Raw genomic sequence first — 25742 nt, forward strand, 5'->3', positions numbered from 1 at the left:
ATTAAAGCAGCACCAGTCTGCTCTTGTCCAAATGCTGTGCATTTCCTTCTGTGTTTGGGGTGGGTTTTTTCTTCAGAGTGAGCAGTAGTGCTTTTCATGTCTTGGGAGGTGCCAGGTTTGGACTTGTACTGCAGCTTGACTTCTTTACTGCTTGTTGTTTTATAATCTACAAAAACTGCAAAGGGCAGTTGTGCACTGTTAATGGCTTTTTCCAAAAGACTTTTCCTTGCATCACTGTGCCTGCGTGGTGCTGGGATGTTAGATGTGTCTTGGAGGCAGGAAGCACCCCTGTTCCTCCCATGGCTTAGGGTTCACCAGCCTCAGTATGTCTTCTGCAGGATGCTATTTATGTGACTAAAGGATGGGTGAAATGTTGCTGAGCCTTAGTTGTGGGGAGGTTTCCTTTTTGTGGACAGAGAGGTCTGAACAATTGTGGTTAAACTAAATCCCAAGATGATTCCCAAGGAACGTTGAATTTGTAGAACTGGAATTCAAGATGCTAGGAGGTCAGAAAAGCCCTGCTCCTTGGCCAGCTTTCCTTTGCAATAGGAAAGGTGTGCTAAACAATGAGTAACCTGCTTTTGAAATTCCTCATCCTTCAGCCATTCCTCATCTTTCAGCCCCAGAGAGCTGCTATTGTCAAGCAGGGCGGCAGCAGCCACTGCCACTTGTCTGCTCTCTGGTATTTGGAGACAGCTGCACATCTGATTGAAAGTTCTCCTGTCACTGGTTTCTGAACCCTTGTCTGATCCAGCTCTTCCTTCTTCTGGCAGGCAGCAGTGGTGCCCACAGCCGGTGGGCAGCTGTGGATATTTGGCGGGGAGTTTGCATCTCCCAATGGGGAACAGTTCTATCATTACAAGGATCTCTGGGTCCTGCATTTGTCTACCAAGACCTGGGAGCAGATCAAGTAAGTGATGGGCCATCTTGACTACACTGTGTTTTTGCCAAGAAAGGTCGAACCAGATGATTCTTGAGGTCCCTTCCAACTGGTATTTTATGATTCTGTGATGTGTTCTGAAGTCAGTGGTGTTGACCTCAGGAGAAACTGTGCCAGTGTCATCTAAGTTTGATTCCTGGCATAGTGCTGTGATTTCCCAGCTGTCTGCCCATCTCTCCCTTGAGTACAGAGGTGCCTGCCCTAGAATGGTGGAGAGGACAGCCACCAGAACGAAGTGGAAATGAGAGATGTGTTCCAACTCTATTGAGGCCAAAGCCATTTTATTTAGTATGTGATTTTTTGGAGCATGGGTTTGCTTGGGTGTTACTTTAACTGAAGGAAGGAGTATGATGAAAAGCACTCCGTCCTCCCAAACATGGTGGGTGTAGATGACGTCCAGCATCAAAACGGTACTTCTTGTTCCATCTGTCTGGGCTTCTCCTGACTGGGTTGTACAAGACCAGTACAAGGATCTCTCAATTTTACCATTGCTTGAGAAGACAGCTTGTATCTATCCACAGAGCCAGCTGTGCTCCTGGTAATTGACATTTGCTGCTTCAAGATCCCTTGGGATAAACAAGCCAATAATTCAGGCCTGTCAAAGCAGATAGTGCCAAAAGCCCTAGTAGTTTTTGATAGGAGTTAAAGTGTCTACGTACCTTATGTGGATCTGGCCTAAAGTCCTCTGCTAATATTTCCTTTACCTTTGGCTTCTTGGCTTTGCTGCTTATGTTTATATATGCATCAGAAAAGAAGAGGTCTGGTGGGTCATCCAGTGAACTGAGAGGCAGGACATGTGGCTTTGGTTCTGACTTTGACACAAACTTTCTCTTGGACCTTGGGATTGTCTTGATGGTAAGATTATTCCAGTCCACCCAAAGCTGTGCTGTGACTTCTTGTGCAGCTGACCTTTGAAGCGGCACTGGGGAAAGCAGCAGCTTTTGAGCACTGCTGATCTGTTTGACTCATGGAGGTCGTGGTTATGAGCTCTGTGTCCTTCTTTCAGGTGGGAAGCCTTGAATCTGCCTAGGTCGTTCACTTTTCGCCCTGCTTACAGGGTGTGGGTGCCTGTTACCTGCGTCTGTCTCTTCTTGCACAGTAATTGAGAGGGTGGGTTAGGACTGAGCTGTACAGAGATGGATACTCTGGCTCTGCCTTGGCACATGCCTGAGGCCACGCAGTGAGTCATCGTGCCTGTCTGCCTTTTTCCCACTCCCTGTGAAATGGTTGCATTGACATTGCTTGACAAGGGGAAAATGTGAAGGTCTAATTTTACTGATGTTAATGTAGCACTGAAGTGACTCTGGTGTGGAAGGGGGGCATATACAGCCAAAGCACACAATCCCAAGGAGTCCAAAACCGGCTGGGTTAGAAGGATGCCTCACAGCACAGGATCTGGCAGCTGACTGCTCTGCAAGAATCCAGGGATCGTCCTTTTGAGTAGCTCTGGGAGGCTGAGGGATAACTCTTCAATTTGTAAGTGGCTGGTTCCTGTCCATCATTGTGGTTCTTGGCTCCAGACCTGACAGTGTTAATCTAATAACAGCTTTAATTTGTAATGTTATAGGAAGCCAGGTTTACTGTAGTGAGCCCTGCTTGTCATTGAGAAGTGGGGGGTGAGAGAAACCCTTCAGTATGATGGAGGGCTCTTTAAGAGGTGCAGGGATTAAAAAGACCTGTCAGTGTGCAGGCTGATCTGCCTGTTGTTGTTAGGAAGAAGCTGACGTAATGACTGTGACTGTACCCCTACCCAGCTCCCCCAAAATAACTTCTGAATCCCTTGCTCAGTCTCAGCCAAATAAAGGGGATGAACTCAAATGCATTACATCCCTACCGGTTTCATGTAAGCAGGCGAGGGGGAGGAAGTGATGCTCGCCATAGAGTCCCTGCTGAGAGAAGGGGTTGTCATTTCAACCAAACTCTTGGTTGAGAAAGTCCTCACCAGACAGCAGTGTTAATACCCAGCTGCAGAGAGTGAGGGCGGGAGATTGTTTTTTTGTGAGCCATTGGAGACTCCAGATGAGGCTTCATTAGCTCCACCACCAATGGCGCAAATTGTTCTCTTGTGGGTTTGTAGATGCTTTGCTGTAGAGCTGATTTAGGGTTTTCCACTCCCAAAAGAAATGCTGCAGTACCTGACCTGCCTGGGAAGAGGAAACGAGGTGGTTATGAGGTTCTGCTCGTCCTGTATCTTATCCCATGAGGGAGAGCAGCCTTGAGGATGCTGAGTGTAACTTATACTGCAAAATAACCTGTTCCCTCCCTGGAGCTGAGCATGATGTTTACATGTGCTGTGAGTCACAGGATGCCCCAAGCGGACTAAAACCATGGCAAGAGATTCTGGTGAGATGGGTTGTTACAGTTAGTGGGGAGGGAGCCGGATTGGCAAGGTGAGTGCCTGGTCCCACTGAGGGAGCAAGTTCTAGGTATGATGTTCTTCAAGCTGCCTAGAGCTGCCCTCCATTCCCAGGTATTGGTTGTCACATGTCACCTTGGCTGCCCTGACACAGTGGGACGATGTGTTTGGAGACACTGATCTTCAGTGTTTCTTAGAAAACATCTATCCTCTTATCTACTAAGTGAGCATCATAAATTACATGGTTCAAAGTGCCCTGAAGAGGTGATCTTTTCTTTCTCCCCGCCCTATACAGGATCTACTCAGTTGGAGCTTCCTGATGTGTTTGGGTGGATGTCTGTCTTTCAGCCTTGCTGGAATTTTGAAAATGAGTGTCCTGGTCTTAGTGTTCATGTGAAACAACATACATTTCCTCCCCATCCTTGGGCAGAGCTCCAAGAACTGCATTGATGAGGCATCTGGCAGAGAAGGCTGGGAGGGGATGTCTTTGTTTTAATGCTAACCTGACTGAGTGTGAAAATAAGTTTCTGCTGCCTCTTTGCTTTTCCATATGGCATCTTGATTACAGTCTGCATAGAAAGGGGAAGAGGAAAGGGCATGGAGGACTGAGTTGTACGAGGAATTTTTCTGCTTCTTTTAAAACTATGATCATAACATGTGCTGCATTTCCCTTCCTTCAGTATTTTGCTTTTGTTGCCAGGGAACTCCATTGCTGCTGTCATTTTTCTACATAGGTTTCTCACGGCTGTCTGAAGTCAAGCACTTGCTTATTGTGGATTGTCATTAACCAGCTGGGATGACTGGTGACAGTGGGGGTCAGCTAGGGGACTAGTGGTATTGGGAGGGTGAACATGTTTGGGAAGACTTAAGTGGAGGGGGCAGATTGTGTGGATTTGGTGGGTTGTGGTGGTATATAACTGGTGTAACAAGCCTTCACATAGGAGGCCAAGCAATAATTTCATGTGTCTGATGTGGTAGCAGTGTTACCTGAATAAATGCCTGGTGATAGGTATGTGGGGTACAGACCAGCACTGGGTAAACTCAGTTGGGTTTGGAAGACTTCATTTTGGTGCAAATAATAGAGGAACATAATTATTCATTAAGAAATGACTGTATAATAGACAAAGTTTCTGTTTCTGTTCCACATGGGAAGAACCACGTACCCTGTTTCAGGTGATTTTAAATGTATTTGGTTTGCATGGACTGAATAGCTAAGCTGACCCTGCTGTGATCTGAACTTGCAGTTCTAGGAAATCTAGGTATTCCAGCGCCACAGCTTATATTTCGGACAATTATGTTGTCCTTCATGGCCTACGGTTCATGCCACAGACCATCTTAGTGCCATAAGAGGCTTGGCTATAAAACACTTTTGAAGAGAAGACCTTGAATGACTCTTCCCTGTGAATAACATCCCTGTGCAGTGTCTGCAAAGGCTGCTGGGGAAGTGGATCTCCATTATCTCCTCACACAGAGCACAGTGGTGCCAATCTGCTTGACAGAGTTAAAAATTGCTATATTTACTTGCATTTTGCATGCACAAAGATGGTCCAAACAGAACAAATCCCAGCCCATTAGAAGACTTGCCAGCAACTGACTTTGACTTACTGGAACCAGCTTATTGTGTGTGTAATGCACAAGGTTGCCTTAGCGCATGAACTGTTTGTTACTCTGCCTTAGAGCTAAGTAATATTTTAACCTAATTGCCTCATTTCTTCCTAGAGAGAACATTCTTATTCAGCTTTGCGTGGCCCGGTGCACTCTTTCTCAAAGAGAACAAGGAGCATCATGCTTTGGGGTTGTGCTTGGGAACTGGCAGATCCCTCTTCTGTGTAGTTCTTTGTCATTCTTTTGAGCCTATATAACTCCCTTCCCTTTAATACTGGAATGTTAATGATAACTTCCCATAACAGTTTTGTGAGATGTGGTGCTATAAATATTTCAGGGTAGCATTTCACAAGTGTGTTTAACGCTGTTTACAGAGAGAACTGGAGCAGTCACTGCAGTACAGGATGCCTTTCAGCATAGGTTTGTTTCTGACTGATGGCTCTTCTTGCTCATGTGCTACCTGTCACCAGAAGGATCAGGTCCTGCGACATAAGGTAGAAAAGTGTGTTGGTGCTTGAAGAAAAGAAGGGTATTTTGGTGTGCTGTTGAGTAGACTTCCTCTGTCAGCCCAGAAGTGAGCCCTGTGAGCTTGTTCTTTGGTAGATTAGGATCCAGATGTACAACTGTTGATTGTCCTTGCAAGGAATTTGATTTGAGGATTTTGTGCCTTGTGGCAATTGCATATTCCTTCACTGGTGTGCTTCCTAACTGAGCGTATGAGCACGTGGGTATGCTGTGTGTGCCGCTGGACAGAAGGCTTGTTTGCATTCACAGGTGTAAGACTTAAAACTGAACACTGAAGTCCTGGGCTTCACCTGCCCCGAGTACTGGAGGATAAAAGTGCTTTGTCCTGAAATGCCCCTTTGATGGGATATGCTATGCATCATCACTTTTATTGTTATGGAAAGGTTACGAGATTCATCTGAGCATCCTCTGGATGAAGGAATGAATGAAAAGGTAATTTGCTTAGGCGGTCTGTAGCCAGGGTGACATGTAAGTACCTCTTGAATCTGGGGGCTGAATTCAGGCCTGTTATGTTACTATAAGTCCCAAAGTAACTCCACAAGCAAAAGCAAATTCCTTATGGAGCAGTTCTGATCAGACTCATGCTGTACATGTGTAGAGCCAGTCCTTTTCCAGACTTATATTTGAATCTATTTTTAAAAAAAGTCTGGAGAATTTACAGCTCCCTCCCACATGTCTTCTTTCTGGTGTCAACCCCATGAAGTAGAGTATTAATCATAAAGTCTGTGAAACCATTTCCAAAATGCTTGTTTTGGACTGTGAGCAGTGATACAGGTAAAAGGAGGCAGTTCACATTTGGGAAGCAAGTCTTGGAGCTTGCAGCAAGTGCCTTCTGGAGTGGCAGCAGGGTTAGACATTACTGCCAGTCCTGCTTTGCTGTGCCATTTGGTTTTTCCAGTGTTGTGTTTGGAGACTGGGGACAAAGGACTTTGTCTGAATAGCTCCGTGTAAAAATACTTTCGAAGAGCAGCTGTTGCAAGTTTAGGAGGGCATGTCCTTACATCAAAGGCTATAAACTTTCCTTTATAGCTGATCCCTGCAATGTGTGATGTTGAGGCCAGGGAAGCTGAGGTGATACAGTACTGTGCAGGGTGAGGCCTCTTGGAACCTGTTCTTGTAGCTTGTGTTGCTAGTCTAAAGGAAGGAGAGCACAGCCTTATGATTGAGAGCAGGTGATGCTGGTGGCAGTGAGGCTTCATTGAATTCCAACCCAGCCCCTGACTGGAGGAGTTTTTTTGTGACACTGAGTTAATTGCACATTTGTGGGAGCTTGTTTATTAGAACACACACATCAATGAATAAACTTTTCATTGTTCGGAATTGAGTTTTGACTTGGAGGAAACCTGTTTGAGAAGCAAGGCAGATGCTTTCTGAGAACAGGATTGTTAATGTTTGTAGATTTTCGGTTCCTTCTTTCCTTTAAAAAAAAAAAATTTAAAGGTGTCATCCTTTGGAATAGTAATGTGGGAGCTTTGTTCCAGAAGAGAAAATAGTGATTTCAGATCTTGGTGAAATTAATACTAGAGGTGCTCTTCTGTAGGATGGTACTTAAAAATCCAGTAAACTCCTAGAAAACCCTACTCTCTGTTAGAATAAAAAGTCCAAGCAATAGATATTAATTCAGTCTCAACCAAGCACTGCTGTCTTGCTTGGAGTTTTTCATTATGACTGGTGTGAGATTGTAATTTCTGATGGTAAATAAGGGCCCTCATTTTTCTCTCTCCACAGAAACCTATCACCACACTTTACAGCCACCTGCTGTCAGTTAAAGTGTAGCAGTAGGGTTGTGGGTTTAGGTTTTGCTGTTGTTTTTAACAGTGAGCAGGTTTCATACTTATTTAGGCCCTGATTCTGCAACCACTTAACACATGTTAACACTGCCTATTTGAGAAGTCTTGCTGAGTTCAGTGGTGCTCACTGTGTGCACTTTGGGAAACTCCACAGCGAGAGTGAAAATGTGATTGATTAGTCCATGGGGGCAGAGAACACACAGAGCAAAATGCCGTTTCCTCTGCAGTTTGGCCTAAAGTTGCCTTTGTTTTAAGAGTTCTTGGAGCTGTTTTTGTTCTCTCTCATATGGTGCTCAGTCTGTTGGTGAACATGAAGGAAGGTGCTTCTTCATTGCCTCTCAGGAATGTTGTTGCCAGCTGCCTGACTTCGCGTGAAGCTTTTGAATGTGACAGATGGGGTGTTGTTGCTGGTTCCTGGAAATGGGAGTAGCACATTTAACTGAAAGGTCAAGAAGGCTTGGAAGAGCAGAACAGTGATGCATAGCTGCTTTTTAATGTGTAAGATAATAACGATGACTTGTTTTGTTGCAGTGCTTTTGTTCTTGAGGAAATCCAAGTAATTTACAAAGTCTTCTCACTAGTTTGATGTCATATCTTAACTGCAGGTGGATGAGCGGAGATGCTATGGACATGTGATTTCCTGAGACTGCAGGAGAGTGGATGTCAGAGCCAGTCTCTGGCTCTTACTTGGTACTTGGAGAAAGCATCTGTCTGGAGTGTCTTACCTACGGTTGTGGGAGTTAACTGCTATTCGTTAAACACTCCTGAAAAATTAGCTCCTGAGTCATAGCAGAAAAGACTTCAAGACTTAGGGTGCCGTTGGAGACTAAACGGCTTATCACTAGGAATAAAATTGTTCCTGCAAAATGCCTGTGTGGCAAATACTAAGAGTTACAGGAAGAGCGCACACACTGTTCTGGAGAAAAGCATACATATGTATTAAGACAACAAAGTTCCCTGTGGTCTCCCATTTCAGGAGAACAGAAGCTGAACTCAGCCAGCCCAGCTGAAATGACTTCAACAAAAATGGACTGACACATTAACAAGAGAGGAAATTTTGCTGATCAGTGGAATTTCTTTGCATTTCAGGGCATCAGGAGGTCCCTCTGGACGAAGCGGACATCGAATGGTTGCTTGCAAAAGACAGCTGATCATCTTTGGAGGTTTCCATGAGAGTGCAAGGTGGGTTATTGCAGCGTAGCTGGTGGTATTGAATCCTCTGTTTTTACAGTTTCACCAGTAACAGAAAGATGAGCTTTAATGGAAGGATTATCCTCAGCAGTACTATTACTGAACTGGACTATGTTAGAAAGACAAGTGATGTTGATGTAAAGTCTTCAAGTGTTTGAGAAACCTTTGTACCACTTAGCTGATCACTGAAGTAGCTACTCATCCTTGTAGCTAAAGCTCAATACATCACTTTTGGCCTCTGAATCTTGTCAAAGAGCTCTGTCTTCCTGGAAGCATCTTCTCAGTAGGCTCTCACGTACTACATAAGGTCAGAGTTACACATGGGGACTGTGAAGAGAGTGGAGCTACATATTGTCTCAGAAACAGTAAGTGGCATAACCACGGTCCCTGGGAGCACAATGCAAGCTGCAAAGCCCTCCCTCGCTTTGGCTGTGTCCTTGGGAGTTTAACCTGTGCAGAGCGTTTTCTGCTAGCAGTTTGTGAGCTGGCCAGTAGAAAGAGGAGAGGGCATATGTATATTTTTCCCACTCTCCTAGACAGACGTAGCTCTAATCTGTTTTGATCTTTTCTGTTCCGGTTTAAGTTACCTTGGACCATGTTAACTCCAATAAGTTAATGAAACCTCTTTTGTAGTAAGGAATGACATGGGTAAAAAAGAAACCAGAGAGGCCTTGCTTAAAGGAGTGTTGTCAAATGCAAATTGTTGCACTGAAATAATAATCCTCACTGGAACAAATCTTTCGTGCATTGCTACAGAAGGAGAAAAGTCATAAATGCAAGAAGCTGAATAAGGTGCTGTACCTCTTCAGAGGTTCCTGGTGCAGTTCCTGAGATGATATTTTATGCTGTCTTAAATGGTGACTATTAAAAAATCTTTGATGTGCCAATTTGTTCTCTCTAGAGATTACATCTATTACAACGATGTGTATGCCTTCAACCTGGACTCCTTCACCTGGAGCAAGCTGGCTCCATCGGGGATCGGGCCTGCTCCAAGATCTGGGTGTCAAATGGCTGCCAGTCCTGAGGGCAGCATAATCATCTATGGAGGCTACTCCAAACAGGTAGGAGAGTTTTTGTGGTAAGGCAAGGCAGTTACTTCCTAGATTCTAAACAGAATAGTTGATGGAAAAACTAAGGGGCTAAAGTGAAAACTAAAATGTGACAAACTCAGGTTGCATAAGTGGGGCTGATGGAATGGTCTTGGCCTGTATTGGCTGCGTAGCCCTACTTGGAGAGGGCAGCAGGTTTCCAGCCTGGGAGAGCAACACAGATCTCTGCACTGCTGCTGCCCTCTGCTCCTTCGCAAGCCTTGTCTCCAGTGCAAGATTTAGTGATCTTGTCACTTTTATTTCCTGCTGCTTGACTGACAGTGTTTCCACGTGTCAGGCAGCTGCCAGATGTCCAAAAAACACTGGTAATGAGAGTGCGTGTTAGCCTGTGGTTATGCCAGCTTGGAGCAAATGTATAGTTGTGCCCTTGGATTGTTAGTACACAGGAACTGGTTTGCAGTGCTACTGCCAAAGGAGGCACCTTCCAGTTGTGCCTTTTGTGTGCTGTTTGATGAGCTTATCTTGGTTAAAATATGTTTTTTATTCTCCCTGCTAATCTAATGTAAGAAGGTGGTATCACAGAGGTAGGAATAAGCAGCTGGGAGAAATGACATTTTTTGGCAATGGTGGTTACTGCCAACTTAAAGCATTCTCAAGTAGTACTCATCTGTGTTCCAGTACTTGCAGGTTAAAAGCAGCAGTTGCCAGGAGGCTTGTATTTTCTTACATCAGTGAAAGGGTTAAGGGAGCAGCACTAGTTAGCAAACTCAATAAGCTAAGGAAGACTTCTGATGAGCACCAGGCTTCCTCTGCTCTGCTGCTTGCTTTGTTAATCATGGTAATTTATACTGGATAGCCTTTAGACCATATGTCCTCGTTGACCAAGTATCCCTGTCTCCATGCTGGGCAGGAGGAAGTAAATATTTCATTGAGCAAAAGGCTCCTGCAAAAGCCTTTAATGTTGCAAATGCAGACAGAAGACCCGGATCCTGCTGCTGCTGTCTCAGTGGAAAGGCATTGCTTCCAGCAGTGCATTGCTGGGGGAGAAGGACGCGTTGTTATTCTAACGTGAATAAATGCACAAAGAAGAAAAGCAGGGAAAGGGAAGATAGTCTGTCTATATATTTAGAAGCATTTGTGCCTCCTCACGGCCTGCGCTTAGGGCTCTTATTTCATCAGATGTGCATTTTATTAAATAGCAGTAACAATACAGAGGCATTTTCTGCCCGAAAGGGCTTTGTCCTCTTCCTTTCTCTGTCCTGTTTCCTCACGCTTGAGGGTGGGAAGGAAGCATGAGCCTGCATGCTATGCTAGATGTGGATCTCGTGGCTACTGAAAGCAGCTGGGTTTCAAGTGCACACCGAGCCCCATGGAAATATAAAAGTTGACAAGTGTTTGCAGTTGATTCTATACCACTTTACGAGGGTGGGCTGTGTCACACTGCTCTGGCTTAGAGCTAATACAATTGCAGTAGAAGGGATGGGGTAATGCAAAGCTGCCCTCAGCCTTTATGCAGGGCACTGGGCAAGCATAAGAGCTGGGCGCAGTTCCTTTCCGGCTCGGAGAACAGCTTTTAGATTAAAATAACCACTCTTGTTACGAATCTGCTTTCTTTGTAATAAAGAGAGCTGTCTGCTTCTCTCTGCTGTGCCATTCCTAACAGAGACTTTGCTTGTGTATTCTGTAGCACAAGTGAACTTTCAGGCAGGAATGGTGCAGCTGAGCTACAAATTGACCAAAGCACTGGACAGAATTCTCTCTGTATCTTTCTTGAGATGCAAAGGCAACAAACCTTTAGCACGCCCCTGAAAATTTAATTCAGCAAGATTAAGCCCTTCTAGGAGAAGCACAACTTCATTAATGTGTGGCTATTTAACTCTCATTCCATCTTTGCTTACAGCCGGTGGTGGAGCTGAGTCTCTTTGGGTTTATGTCGAAGTGAAGAAAGTGCATTTGGCTTGTGTATTCCCCTTAGAGTCACTGGCTGGGGTACTCTTGGGAGAAAGAAGAGGTAGATGGTGGAGGAAACAATATGTAATTGGAGCTGGAGAAGATGTATTCATTGTCGCCAATTAGAGGCGGATGGCACTTTCAGGAGTGCTATGAAGACGTTTTTGCCTTATGAAGATATTTTGCATATGCAGCCAGGCAAATGTCCAAGAAAAATGCCATTCGCAGTCGTATAGAGACTTCTCTTCTAATAAGAGGCAGGACAGAGTTGCACATGTGCTGTAAAAAAGGTGCACGTTTCTGTAGAAGTCTCCTGAGGCAAGAGCTGCTATTCGGCATGTATATGGTGTGAATTGGTTTGAAGGGAAGGGAAGCAGAAATCATAATAGCTCCTCTGTTTTAATACCAACATGGTATGTCTGTTGCATGGCTAGAGATTTGTGATGTGGCAAGGCTGCTTTCCTGTGGTGGGCAGTTCTGGTGCATACAACTCCAATGAAGACAGGCTGAGAGAGCTGGGGTTGTTCAGCCTGGAGAGGAGAAGGCTCTGGGGAGACCTTATAGCAGCCTTCCAGTACCTAAAGGGGCTAACAAGAAAGCTGGAGGGACTTTATACAAGGGCATGTAGTGATAGGACAAGGGGGGAACGGCTTTAAGCCGAAAGATAGTAAGGAAGAAATTCTTTACTATGAGGGCAGTGAGGTGCTGGCACAGGCTGCCCAGAGAAGCTGTGGGTGCCCCATCCCTGGAAGTGTCCCAGGCCAGGTTGGATGGGGCTTTGAACAACCTGGTCTAGTGGAAGGTCCCCCTGCCCATGGCAGGGGGCTTGAAATTAGATGTTCTTTGAAAGTCCCTTCCAACCAAAACTGTTCTATGATTCTGTGATTACATCCTGTGCTCTCCTTAGCCCGTCTAAATCTGCTTTGAAGTACTGTACCAGAACAGCTGTGCGATGTAGTATAATGCGTGTTGCCTAGGTCAAAAAGAAATGAGTCCAGGAGGCTCATGGTTATGGGTGGAATTGTAGGCATCTCTGTACCCAGCTGGGTGCTGAGGCTCTATAAAGCCTGAGCAACGCTGTCAGTTTGCTGCCAGGATGTTGCCCTGCTCAAGTGATCAGTTTGCCTGTCCTCAGGTCAGCAGGCATTGGGAGCTGGGAAGGCAGAAGCAGAGAGGTTTAGTCCCTGCTTTGATTTTTCCGGACTTGCATGCAGAACTGAGTGTGGAGGGTGAGTTTTCAGTAATGTCTGTCAGTCCAGGCTGTGTTGCTGAATTTCCTTCATGTGTCCTGGGTAAGAAAGTATCTCTCGTGGTTGGGGAAACAGAGGCAGAAAAGATCAAGTGACTTGTCTAAGGCCCTCCAGTGCTTTTATACTGAGCCAGGACGAGAACCTTGGTACATAGACATCCTGCTGCCTGTGCCAGCCACTAGATTTTGCTGACCAAGTGAACCACCAGGATGCAGGTGTTGAAAAAGGAGGTTTATAACCCTGAGTGTGACTTAACTTGAGGTGGTGCACAAATTAACAGGGGTGTGTCTTGATATTTTAAAATTCATGATCCTTAGCACTATGGTGTCCCTGTGTTCATCTGTTTCATCTTCAGCCTTGAAACGATAAAGGCAACTTCAGCAAGCCCTTACAGAAGGGGATGTTGTGGGCGTTGTCAGCTCTGCCTAAAGCGTACCTCAGAATCCCACAAGGAGCTCAGACTGGCTCTCCTGCTGATCTTAAAAGATGTCCTCGCCCGTTTCTCATGCTGGGGATGGGGCTTGCTGCAGCAAGCTGCATTTTTGGCTGTATGAAGCAGCAAGACCTCTCTATTGCTAGGCAACGTGAGCGCACTGTGCCTGACTGGCACGACGAATGCAGCCGGGAGGTGTTGGAGGCTAACGCTGCTCTACCTTGCAGGTGCAAGCAGCCTACAAGCCATGGGAGGGCTGGCTTTTGGGTGCCAAAGCAGACTAGCATGTTGGGTTATTTTTTAGGGTTTGGGATGATTTTTTTTTTTTAGTGGCAAGCTTTGCAAAGCTGAATTGGATTCTGCTGGGAGGTTGCTTGTGGCAGGGCTGGAGCATTTGCCTGAATTGCTAGATCTGATAGGACTGGTTCCCTCTGTAGTTCTGCCTACTAAGGGCCTCTGCTAATTCGATGTATTTTGCCATTGTTAATCTCTTTTTATCAGACACATTTAGCACTTTATACACAGGGAATCCTGATTCCCTTTCTGAAGAACGGCTCTCCATGCCTTGGTTTTCTTGCTCTTTGAAGGGGGATAAACAGGCATCTTGCTGTCAGTGGAGCTAGGGGTTTTTTAGCTAATGCCTGTAAAGCTCTTGTAACTTGCTAATGTACCTGTATGTGCAAACAGTAGGCTGTGGATATCCAAGCCAGTTTTGTGCTTGAAAGCAAACACCTGGAACTTGAAGGGAAGAAGGACAGTGGGGCAAACAGGAGTCTCTTGTGACTGGTGGAGCGATTTGTTCAGGGCAAGCAGGTGTCCTGGGTGCGAGGGGATTGATCTCTCCAGTAGCAGTGTACTGCTTGCTGGTGAAGTGTCTGCTTTTGAGCCAGTGTGAGCTGTTGAAAACATGAATCTCTTTGACAACAAATAACTAACTCCCACTCCACCTCATTGGGGTTTTCTCAGCCCAAGAAGCTTTGTCATGTTGTATACGCAGCATGTTTACTACAGGGAGATGTGTGGTTTTCAGGAGAAAAGTAATGCAGTTATTCTGTGCAGGTTGTACGACGGTGAAGCCAACTGCGCTCTCAGTATTTGTTATTTCCCCTCCTTTTGTGCAGACAGCACACATCTTACTGTGCTCCTCCACACTTGTGTCCCCTGTGTGTATGAATCTGTGCTCTGTCTAGCATTTGAAGCCAAAGTGCAGCCTGCCTGAGACTGGGGAGGAAACAACCACCATTTCTGTTACTGCTAGCAGGCAGGCACTTTGCAGTCTCTGGGTGGCACTTCAGTCCTATAAGGTGTGAAGCCTCCTGCCTGTCTCTCCCTCCCTTCCTCTCCTCTGCCCATCCATCCCTGACAGCCGTTTGCTCAGGTGAGGCTTGGAAGGGTGTTTAAGGTAAGGGACAGATTGAAAAGGCGGCCGCATCTCAGCTGTCTGCAGCCTGCAGCTCACTGGTGACTTCTGCTCTAGACTTGTGCGACAGAGACAGGGAAGTATGACATTGCCAGAGCGTGGCACTTGCTCGGCACAGTGACTCACAGCTCTTTGAACTTGAGAGCTCCTGCTGTAGATGGCAAAATACATGCACCACCAGGCTATGAATTGGTGTGCTTGATACTTACAGCACCTTTCTGGGAGAAGGTTTTCTTTCCCTTCCTACTCAAGGGTCTGTTGAAAGTGGGCAGCTCGCAGCCCATCCTACCGCGTCTCCCAACACCAGAGCTCCTTTAGCTATGCCTCAGAACTCTCATTTATGCAGAAACTTGTCTCACTTGTTGTCGATGTGCTGGAGAACTGGCAGTGGCTGAAGAAGTTGTCACTATATAACCTCTTATTCAGAAAATAGGATGTCAGTAATACTTGTTCCTACAAGCTTCCTGTCTCTCTCTGTGCCTGACCTTCTGTTGCTTGAGGACAGTAGGTGGAATAGTGCGATTGCTGACTCCATTGAAGTGGTTGCATAGAAGAGGATCTTTCCAGTGTAGACATCTTGTGTTGAAGAGTGTGTGTCTTTCAGTTTGCTAATGGGCATGCCTAGGTTCATGAGGAGAGCAAGATGACGTGATCCACAGCCCCAAACTAAAAAATTTCCCAAGGACTAGGCATAACCTGGTCCTTAAGTTAACTGAAGCTTCCTTTTTGCTGCACTGTGAGCAGAGTTCTCCTGTTTCCTCCAGCACTTCATTATCGGCCTTCCCCAGGGCTTCTCAGCATCATCCAAGTTACAGTGTTGTTGTGCAATGCCTCAAACACACTTTCCTCTCTTCTGCCTTTCTAAGAATTGAGTACTATTCCTACAAATTGGGTACCAGAGCATGCAGTAACAACACAGCATACCCTGCAATAACAAAACCTGTCAAGTGCAAGGCACAAGGTTGGGTACAGATATGCAGCAAGAACAGGACAACGCTGTGCTGTTGTGCTCTCAGGGGCACCCAAGTCCTGCCTGTCTTCCTGAGGACTGGATCCAGCTTCTGCTGGGATCCACTGCCTGCATCTTGGAAGCAGTTACACAGCACAGCAATGCCATCACCCCCAGGAGGAAGGGAATTACAAGCAAGTAGGAGCTCTGCATTAAGGATGGATGGATAATGACATTATTAAAAGACCTCCTACAGTGGTGTTGCATAGCGCTGCTTTCAAATGCTGCATGTTGCTATGGGCACTGGGGTACAGGGGCTTACGGTGAAAGGAGCAAGGGAAAATCACATTTAAAATGATGCAGTTAATTGCCTCAGCTGAGGCTTGGTCCTGCTCTTGCTGGTGTCTTGCTGTTGCCTTTAGTAGGGGTGGGAGTGGGGCTTCTGTTCCATTTCTGTTTAGGAGAAAAAACTGTTGCTCAAGGCTCTGTGGGGCCCCAACTGCTAAAAATAACAGCTGCAGTCGGGCTGTGGCGCTGATAGCGAGCTGTCACCTCTGCTTCTCCTGTAGTGGGATGGAGATGGGCGGGTGGCAGGGACTGAAAGTCTGCGTGCTAGTCACAGATCTTTACTGAAACTTGGGCCTTGTGAATGATACAGCACAGACACTCAGAGCTTCTTCTCAGCATTCAAGGGCAGAATCCCAGAGGGCCTTGCAAGCCCCGTGGAAAGTTATCGTGTGCCACTTTGGTGGAGTGGGTACCTGCTGTCTTTTACAGCTAGAGAAGCTGAGGCACAGATGTAAAATTAGTCCCTTGAGAGCATCTGGTACTGTCTGTGACAGACTAAAAGGCAGGACCTTGGGTGTCGTTTTCTTGGTGCTTCCTTTCCTCCCACAAAAAATCAGTTTTAATCCCTTGTGACAATTATTTCTCTTCTCTAGGTGCCAAAATTCCTGCCCTTAAACTGCATCCCGTAGTCTTCATACAGCCATGAGTCCCACAATCTGTGTTGCAGCCTGGAGAGCCTTTCCTGGTTGTCACAGGCAGAAATTGGTTTTGGCTCATCCCAGGAAGTAGCCCTGGTTTGAGCACTATGGTTTTGAGCTGACTGATGCTCCAGAGCTACAGTGTGACTATCGGCTTGGCTTCTGCTTGCTCAGTCACAGTGCTTGTATTTTCAGCACAGGAATGTACAGAGTCAGGCTGAGATTAGGTTTATCTGTGGGATGGTGAGTTCAGAATGGCGCATACTGTTATTCTGGCACGAGCGACTTTTCTAGGCCTTGAAAAGTTGGACCTCCTCTGTTTTGGGTGACTGAAACTGTTTAACTGAGCATCCTGGTCTTTCCTTTCTTTGCAGAGAATTAAGAAAGACGTTGACAAAGGCACCTTGCATACAGATATGTTCTTGCTGAAGACTGAAGGTGCAGGCAAGGAGGAAGGTAAGCTACTTCTACAGCTGGGAGGGCTGTGCTGGAAGTGATGCTGCAGGACTGTGAATGCAAATCCTCTCTTTCTTTGAATAACAGACGAAAAAACTCCAAGCCTGGAACAGAATTTCCCTTTTAATGAAAAGCACTATGTCCCAGTGTTTGCTTTGGGTTGATTCAAATATTTCTTCTTCCCAGGAGTAGCTAAGTGCATTTGTGTGCGGTGACTCTAGCTTAAAAAGAAGGGGGCTAGGGTGAAGGAAACGGCAGTTGCAAGTGAATATTAGGGGAATTATGTTCTCCTTTTTTTGTCTGTGTGCTAGAGAAGGAAGATGGGCCATCGCACATGCAGACAGAATTCCTCATTGCTGCACTCTGCAAAGGAAAACGGGGAAGTAGGTGCTTGTTGCTGCAGCAGACTGTACACTGCACAGCAGTTCTGTCCCCTTCTCACACTCCATTTTACAGCCTGAAAAGATGAGGCTGCATCTGCTTTGCTGAGCAAAGCTTTTTGGTTAGCCAAAGGTTGTAAGGAGTCATGGTTCTCAGCTCCAGCTGACTTGATTTTGGAGGTAATATAAATGGTAGCTCTGACACAGTGAAACACTGGGGGGTGGGAGCTGGCTGCGAAACTGGCAGAGCTCTGGAGGAAGGTTGGGCTATACTTTTTGTTAGAGAATCATTTCTAGCTCACAACATTGTCTGTGTTGACACCTCCCCGTTGGTCCTGGAATAGTCTGAGATGGAGTGGAGGGTCTCCAGGCTTCTTGCATAACTGTGGGAGAAGCTCTGGCCTGCACAGGCAGTTTCAGGAAAAACTAAAAAGATATTTTAGGGATTTTTTTGGTTTGTATGTGGGAGGGAATTAAAACAACATTTTGAAATTCCCGTTCTCTGGGACATTTTGATCACTGCTCTTCTGTTTCACAAAAGAAAATCTTCGGGATTTCAGAATTCTCCTGTGGTGGGTTGACTCTGGCTGGATACCAGGTGCCCACCAAAGCCACGCTATTACTTCCCCTCCTCAGCTGAGCAGGGGAGAATAGAACATGTAACAAAAGGCTTGTGAGTTGAGGTAAGGGCAGGGAGAGACCATTCACTGATTACCGTTGTGGGCAAAACAGATTTAATTTTGGTAATAAGTTAAGCTGATTTCCCTATCAAATCAGAGTAGGAAAATGCAAAATAAAAACTAAATCTTAAAACAGCGTCCCCCTACCCCTCCCTTCTTCCCAGGCTCAACTTTACTCCTGAATTCTCAACCTCCTCCCTGCCAGCATTGCAGGGGGACAGGGAACGGGGCTGTGGTCAGTTCATCACACGCTGTCTGCTGCTCCTTCCTCCTCATGGGGAGGGCTCCTCACACTCTTCCCCTGCTCCAGCGTGGGGTCCCTCCCACGGGAGACAGTTCTCCATGAACTATTCCAACATGAGTCCTTCCCATGCGCTGCAGTTCTTCATGAACGGCTCCAGCATGGGGTCCCTTCCGTGGGGTGCGGTCCTTCAGGCACAGCCTGCTCCAGCACTGCTCCCCACAGGGTCTCAGGTCCTGCCAGCAAACCTGCTCTGGTGTGGAATCCTGTCCATAGGGCCGCAGGTCCTGCCAGGAGCCTGCTCCAGCGTGGGCTTCCCATGGAGTCACGGCCTCCTTCAGGCACCCCGCTGCTCTGGTGCGGGGCCATCCGTGGGCTGCAGGTGGGTATCTGCTCCACCATGGACCTCCATGGGCTGGAGGCACAGCCTGCCTCACACTGGGCTTCACCACGGGTTGCAGGGGAATGTCTGCTCCGGCGCCTGGAGCCCCTCCGGCCTCCTTCTGCACTGGCCTTGGTGTCTGCAGAGCTGTTGCTCTCACATATCCTCACTTCTCTGTCCTGCTCCAGTTGCTGCTGCTCAGCTCTTTCCATTTTGCTTCTATTTTGCTTCTTCCCCTCCCTTCTTAAATATGTCATCCCAGAGGCACTACCACCATCACTGATAGGCTCAGCCTTGGTCAGTGGCAGGTCCGTCTTGGAGCCAGCAGGCGCTGGCTGTGTTGGACATAGGGGAATCTTCTAGCAGCTTCTCATAGAAGCCACCTCTGTAGCCCCTCAGCTACCAAAACCTTGCCATACAAACCCAATACATCTCCACACTGGAAATTCCTGTTTTGACAAACTCTCTTTGGTAGTGGTGTGTCAGTAGTAGGGTATGATCTCATGAGATTATCTGTTGCAGGGGTATTATCAAGAGTGGGTTTTGGCTGGTTAGTTGTTTTATCTGTAAATGTCCCCAGAAATAAGAATCTCATCACTTTTCTTAGGAGAGAGTGTATTTTGTCCCTGGCAAAGGGGGAAGGGGACAATCTTCTTTGTGCAGAATTTCTGAAATGTTAAATTGTGATTGATTTCTTGAAACGTGACTGTCTTAAAGTGGGACTTGGGGAGGAGGAGGGTTGGTCACATATATTGTCCAGATTCCAGACCCTGCTTGCATTATGTCCTATTTATAGTTTATCTTGTTGAAATCGTGGTTTCTTCAGAAACATAGTGTCTAGCCAATGCATATACTTCTTCCAGCCTGCATTTTAACGATTTGCTCTAAATCCAGAGTAGAAAGGATTGCAGCTACAGCGGAGGGTTTTGAGCACAAGCCTTCTCCTGCTGCTGAGGCCTTTTTCAAAGTGTGGTTGGGTCTCCTTACAATGAACTGTACTTATTCTGGGCATTAAGGCAGTGGTGGAAGCTGGCAGATAAGTTACTGTAGTAGAAGGGTCCTGTGGAGAGAATTTATGTAGGGCGGGCTCCTTGGGATGACTGAGGTACATGTTCTTTGTACTTGAAGGCCATATATGATCAGTCCTTGTTTGAACTCTGCCCTCTTGTAAAGGTGTGTACACCTTTCAGGAGGCTCCTTGCCCCAGAAAGCATACCTGATGATAACTCTCACCATTTGCTTTTACTGAAGGCGCAACAGCTTTCCAAGGGTAGAAGGGATGTGTGGATTAGCTACATCATTGAACTGGAAATGCAAGTCGTTCTGATTAATGTTGTTGTTGAAGGTGCACTATACAGATCTGAGGATGCCCAAAACGGGTTGTTGAGTTACTTGCTGGAGTACTGAAGGGCCTTAGAAGGTACGAAAAGGATTCTCCCTTCCTGTTGCTCATATTTGCTTTTACCCGTTACCAGACAAGTGGGCATGGAGTCGGCTCAACCCGTCTGGAGTGAAACCCACTCCCAGGTCTGGCTTCTCTGTGGCCATCAGTCCCAGTAACCGCTCCCTTCTTTTTGGAGGCGTGCATGATGAAGAAGAGGAAGAAAGCATTGAAGGGGACTTCTTCAACGATATTTATTTCTATGACATCGGGAAGAACCGATGGTTTCCTGGACAGCTAAAGGTATTGTTTTAAAAATAACATGTATATATTCAGTTCATTCTCCTTGATCATGTAAGCTTCTAATTCTAATAACTTGGGGTGCTCCAGAAGCTGAGCCACCAGGTGTGGCTGCCTGCTTTTATTTGTGACCCGCTGATTGTGAAGAGGGGGAGAGACTGTAAAAATGAAGCTGGGGATGTGCAACTCTAGTAGGTTTTTGCCACCACACCAACTAAATTCTTGGCTTTATGCTGCCCTACTCCTTCCCTGCCATGTAGCTCCTTGTGCTCTCCGTGCCCTGTTTCCAGTGTGATGCAGACTGTCACCTTTCTGGGGAGAGGGGAAGCCTGTGAGTCCTGGTGGTTGGGCTCAAAGCGAGAGTGGTTCAGGAGGCAATCCCCCCCTGGGAGTCAGGCTGCAAGTGCCCCATTGTTGTGTAATGTAAAATGAAAACAGTGGCATGAAAACGTAATTAATGGTGCTTTACTGGAGGCCGGCTCCTGGTCAGATGTGTAAGTCTGACATGAGATAGTTCAGTGAAAGCTATTGTGAAAAAATGTCATGTTGCATTGGGATCAAAAAGCCTCCCTCTTTTCCCCAGTGTTGATGAGCTGCTAGAAGAGACAAAATACTAACCTCAGCTCGTAAGAACTTCAGAAATGTGGCCCTCAGCTCAGGTCTTTGATTTTTGTTTGAACCACTCTCAAGGGGCAAGTGAGGTGCAAATGACCTGGTTGAACTTCCTTCTTTCCACCCACACTGTTTCTGGCTTTGATCTCAAAAAGAAGTCAATCACATAATAACAGGCAAACATACACTCAGATGTTTGCTTCTGCCTTCCTAGCTTGACTGTTTTCCAGCCCTTTCATACGGTACTTTGAAGACCTGGAGTGCTTCCTGGTAATGCACTGTAATTTAGCACCCAGCAATTGTTTTGATTTCTCAGAATGGTGGGTTACATTCTCTCCCTCCTATCATGGACTAGTGGACTCCATGTGTGTGTTTGCATGCACCTGCAAGATAGAGAGCAAAAGAGCTGTTTTCTGTCTTTTCAGCATATGCTTTTAACAGAGGAAGCAACTCCACGCCATGGGTTCTCCATGAGTTTCATTGCTCCTTGTTTTGTGACTGGTAGAAGCTCGTGCTGAGTGGGAGGTTGCACCTATCACCTAAGGCTTAAAATTGTAGTGAAAAATAATTGAATTCTGCCTCCTCCCTCTCGGCAGCGTTCATAGTATTTGTATTAACTGCTGTAAGTGCTATTCAGTGCAAGCAGTTCACACGCAGTCTCCTTCTGTTCCTTGTTGCTGTTAACAGGGACCAAAATCAGAGAAGAGGAAGCGAAGGCGTGGCAGACAAGCTGAGGCAGAGGGTGCTGGAGATGAGGAGGTGAAGCAACCTCCACAAGGCCCGGTGGAGATAGTCAAAGAGGTGGTAGCAGAAGATGGGACTGTCATGACAATCAAGCAAGTGATCTCTGGACCTGCAGAAGAGAAGGAGAGGTCTGAATCTGAGGAGGAGGAAGAAGATGGAGCCTTGGGCCAGCAAGTGGAGCCATGCCCACGTTCGAATGCCATGCTGGCAGTGAAGCACGGGGTTCTCTATGTGTATGGGGGAATGTTTGAGGTGGGCGATCGCCAGTTCACCCTCAGTGACCTCTACAGCATTGACCTACACAAGATGGAAGAATGGAAGGTGCTAGTGGAGATGGATCCAAGTAAGTTCTGATGGTGGGATCTCTGTCTCTGCCCTTAGTGTAGTAATGTTACCTGGGGGGGAAAAACCCCACCAACTATGGAGCTTCCTCAAAGGGTGGTGATAAGCCTTTGAGTAGTGTTTTTTCCTGGGCAGGAAAAAGCTTGAGAGTATGTGATGTGCAGTGTCCTATGGTCACTGTTGCTACAGAAACCTGTCTGGTCCATAGCTTTGCAGTCACTGTAGAGTGTGACCACCTCTGGTTTGTCTGCTTTGAAAACCAAGACGTGTAAACAGAGCATCTGTGTTCACTGGCAGCAAGTTCTAGCCTGGGGAGTCCTGCTGTTCCTTGCTTGTCCACTTAGTAGAGGACTTGCCTGTCCTCACTTTCTCAGGGTAGTGAGGGTCTTGGGTACTGCAAAGCATGTGCGCGTTAGCTAGGGTGATCTCCCCACACCTTAAATGTGTAGTATGTTTGGTGTATACTCTGCATACCCTGCTGGGCTGTTCCTGTGCTGGGAAGGCTAGCCCAAGGGCATGTGGCAAGCACAGAAGTCAATTCCCTGAATTCCTGGCTACATGGTCATTACATGAGTGTTCAGTAGTGTTGCAGAAAGTGTTACCTGAGACACCTCAGTGAAGAAGGATTTGATGGATTTTCTGCTCATTATTGAAAGAAACTGCAGGGCCATCTTAAGAACAATTTGTATCTTGTGGTAGTGGCAAAGTGATTCAGCCCAGGCCATGTGCTTGGCACTGTAGGGAGAAATTAAAAGAGGGTGTCCCTGCATGTCTGTATGTGCGTAATGGGCAAAGGGCACAAAGGAGGGAGTCTTGCTTATGATCACAGAACTGTGAAGTGCTGAGGAGGAGAGCTGACTCTTGTCAGCATCGGCACTAACCAGCTTTTCTTCTGCAGCTGTTCTGTGCTGTTCACTTCTCCCTGTTTAATCTCCTTGCTCTGCTCCTCACCAGATCCAGGCCCTGTACAGTGAGTAGGTCTGCAAGGGCAATAAATACAGCAGGGCTCTTAAGGAGCACATCTGTCTGACCTTACCTGGCATCCTCCATGACAGTACTGGGTGTACGAGTGGGAAATAGCTCGTTATTTATTTCTTCTGTTTTCTTTCTCATCAAAGAAGCACAGGAATGGCTGGAGGAGTCAGAGTCAGATGAAGAGGATGATGATATGGAAGGTGCAGAGGGAGGGGAAGAGGAAGAGGAGAGCTCTGAAGAGGAGAGTGAAGATGAGGAAGGTAATTATTAAGATGGGTGTTGTCTTCATAGTAATATAAAGTGGGTTTTAATACAATACTTGCTGGTTCCACTGCCAGCCTGGAAGGCCTTACTGGCATCTACGTGAGTTTTCTAGGAAAAGCAAAGGATTCATAGTACACTTTGCTCTAAGGGTAGAGGAGAAGTTTAATTGTTTACTGATGGGTTTTTAGGCTCTTACAAAACACATTAGCTGAAGAATAGTCTTGGCTGGGTTGACACATGGAAGAGCAGATTGCCTTCATTAGCTGTTTGTGACCTCTCTTCCTGTCTTCCTCCCATTGTGTACTAGGAGAGGAGCAACACCCATCTGTTCAGCCTGGTGAGAAGCACGCAGACTATCTGTCCAGGACGGAGCAGTATTGGATTAAACTAGCCCGCAGCAACATGGGACTGGATGCCAAGGAGAAGAAGGTGGTAAAGGTGGCACATGCCATGGCAAAGACTTTCTATGAAGATTCAGTCTAGGTGGTGTTGAGGCTGTTCCACAAGTGAAGAAACACACTGGGAGCGGTGGTTAGCCCCACTGAACTCAGCCTGGTGTGCCAGGCAGTCAGCGTCTCCAGGGGGTGTCCTGGCACTCCAGCTTCTGCATACTCGAGTGCCTCTGGGCTGACCAGTCTCAATATGCCTCCTTGATGAATGCTCTGGGTACACTGTTATTCCCCTGGAGGTGGTGGGAGGGTCTTGAGGAACAGGATTGCGGTTGAAGCACGTGTTTCGCTGAGGCTAGTATGTACAATGCGGTCATATTTTTGTTCAAAAGTTGTTTTGAGCCTGTAAGTCAAACTGCACATCACAATGGTTCACTAGTCCCAAGTTCCCTATCCTGACTGGGGCAGAATGTGTCTCCAAGGGTTTCTACAATAAACTTACTTGGTTACGTCATCTTGGTTTCCTCAATTAATCCCATCCTAGCTTTTCTCCTTCTTTTTCCCCCACTCTGGAAGAGGGATTCCTGTTTCCACTGTGAAATACACAGGTAGGGGTCATAAGATGCAGCCCTGAGATGTGGCTGCGCTGCCTGGAGAAACCTGGGCGTCCTTTCATGCCTTCTCTGTATGAGAGCCACTGGAACCCCTGATGCGTGTAACAGTAGAAGTCTCTTCCTTGTTAATGTTAGCTGTAGCAGGTTTTGGCTTTGCTTGTGGAATCTCACATGTTGGCCAAGAAAGCAGTTGTCCTACAAATAAACTTTATGACCGGTGAAATGTCCTACCTTGAGACTGGTGGAGTGTTGAGGGCAGGAGGGAGTGGGCTGACACTCTCAAAGGAATTTTTTTTTTTTCACTCCTGCTTTCTGACTCAGCCCCTCTCCTCAAGGCATCACTTTCTTTCCAGCAGAGCAGTGCTGTGGTCCATAGGGATAACAGATGGGATCCAAGTGTGTCTGTTGCAGCAAATGAGTGATGACTTGAGTTGACACCAGAAGGCACTAGCTGTCCTTGTGCAGAGAAATCCAGGGTGCCATGGGTATTGTTTTGGCAGGGGCATCACCAGGGAACCAGCTCTCAGGAGAGCAGTGCTACGTTCTGCAAGGCTAATTAGAATGTAAGAAAGATTAAATAGAGCAGGCTGCCAGTGTGGTTTAATTGTCAAGGTAGAAACATGTTTGATAGGGAGATACCTTCTATGCAAAATAACAGGCAAGAGTTGAAAACAAACCATTTATTGATAGCCTAGGAGAGAATCCGTAGCGCGCGCGCTTGGCTAACAGCATCAGTTGCCCTGTTGACAGTCACTCGGGTTGGTTTACAATACCTTGATCTTGTTGGCATTTCATCCTTCATGTGTGTATGACATCCATGGCTTTCTGTGCAGAGTTTCGGGGAATCGGCCACAGAGTTGCGGATTTTGTTTGGATCGTTGTGATTATTTTTTTTTTTACTGATTTATCTTTATTTGAAAGGTAGTGGTTTTAAAATCACAGCGTCCGTGCATGGGACACCATTACAAAAGCCCAACCAGACAGGGGAAAACACATGTTTTGCCAGGTATGTTTTATCATTTTTTGCTTTTTCAAATACAGATACACACTGAATTTTTTTTTTTCCCTGGGTTGAAGTTGGGCTGCAGCAGTGCCAAGGATGAAGGATGGTTCTGTATAGTGCTGCTGCAGCCGCAGAAAAAGATTCTCCCTCCTCATTCTCTGGTAGACTGTTAGATGAGGGAACTAGACGCATCAGATGAGCTGGAGCGTGTGCAATGATAATCTGAGGTTTTTCCTTTCATCTTTTCCTCAAGGGCTCTGAAACATAGTCCTAGTTGTGCTCCATGCCAAGCTAAGTGTGACTGGAGAAGGCACAGACTGGAAGAGACATGCTTCCAAGGAACCTGTGAGTCAAGATGGGCCAACTGTCCCACTCCTGCGAGTGGTACAGCAGCATGTTCACGCAGCCTTCTGTAGGGAACACGCTGCCTGCCTTGCGTTGCTGAGGGAGAGGAGGCTTTGGGAATGGGTTGCAGGGGAGGTGTTCATTTCCCAGGGCTGTCGCTGCTCTGCTGTGAGGTTGGGTTGACCTGAGC

At 46.6% G+C, this 25742-nt stretch overlaps 1 protein-coding gene across 5 annotated transcripts in view; it reads left to right on the forward strand.

The window, feature by feature from the left end:
• KLHDC4 (kelch domain containing 4) overlaps positions 1–24104 on the forward strand; it is a 30065-nt gene extending 5961 nt beyond the window's left edge. For 2 of the 5 annotated variants that reach the window (XM_040615276.1, XM_040615278.1), the window contains 8 exons: positions 774–910; positions 8306–8398; positions 9309–9468; positions 16819–16900; positions 20059–20267; positions 21564–21963; positions 23081–23197; positions 23509–24104. In XM_040615276.1, coding sequence (XP_040471210.1) covers positions 774–910; positions 8306–8398; positions 9309–9468; positions 16819–16900; positions 20059–20267; positions 21564–21963; positions 23081–23197; positions 23509–23684 — 1374 coding nt within the window. In that variant the 3' untranslated portion in view covers positions 23685–24104. Of the gene's footprint in view, positions 1–773; positions 911–1720; positions 1796–8305; positions 8399–9308; positions 9469–16818; positions 16901–20058; positions 20268–21563; positions 21964–23080; positions 23198–23508 lie in introns of those variants that run through there. The other 3 variants (XM_040615277.1, XM_040615279.1, XM_040615280.1) reach the window with 2 other exon arrangements.
• The last annotated feature ends 1638 nt before the right edge of the window (positions 24105–25742 follow it).

Source organism: Falco naumanni, chromosome 15, assembly GCF_017639655.2.
Source record: "Falco naumanni isolate bFalNau1 chromosome 15, bFalNau1.pat, whole genome shotgun sequence".
Classification (NCBI taxonomy): Eukaryota; Metazoa; Chordata; class Aves; order Falconiformes; family Falconidae; genus Falco; species Falco naumanni.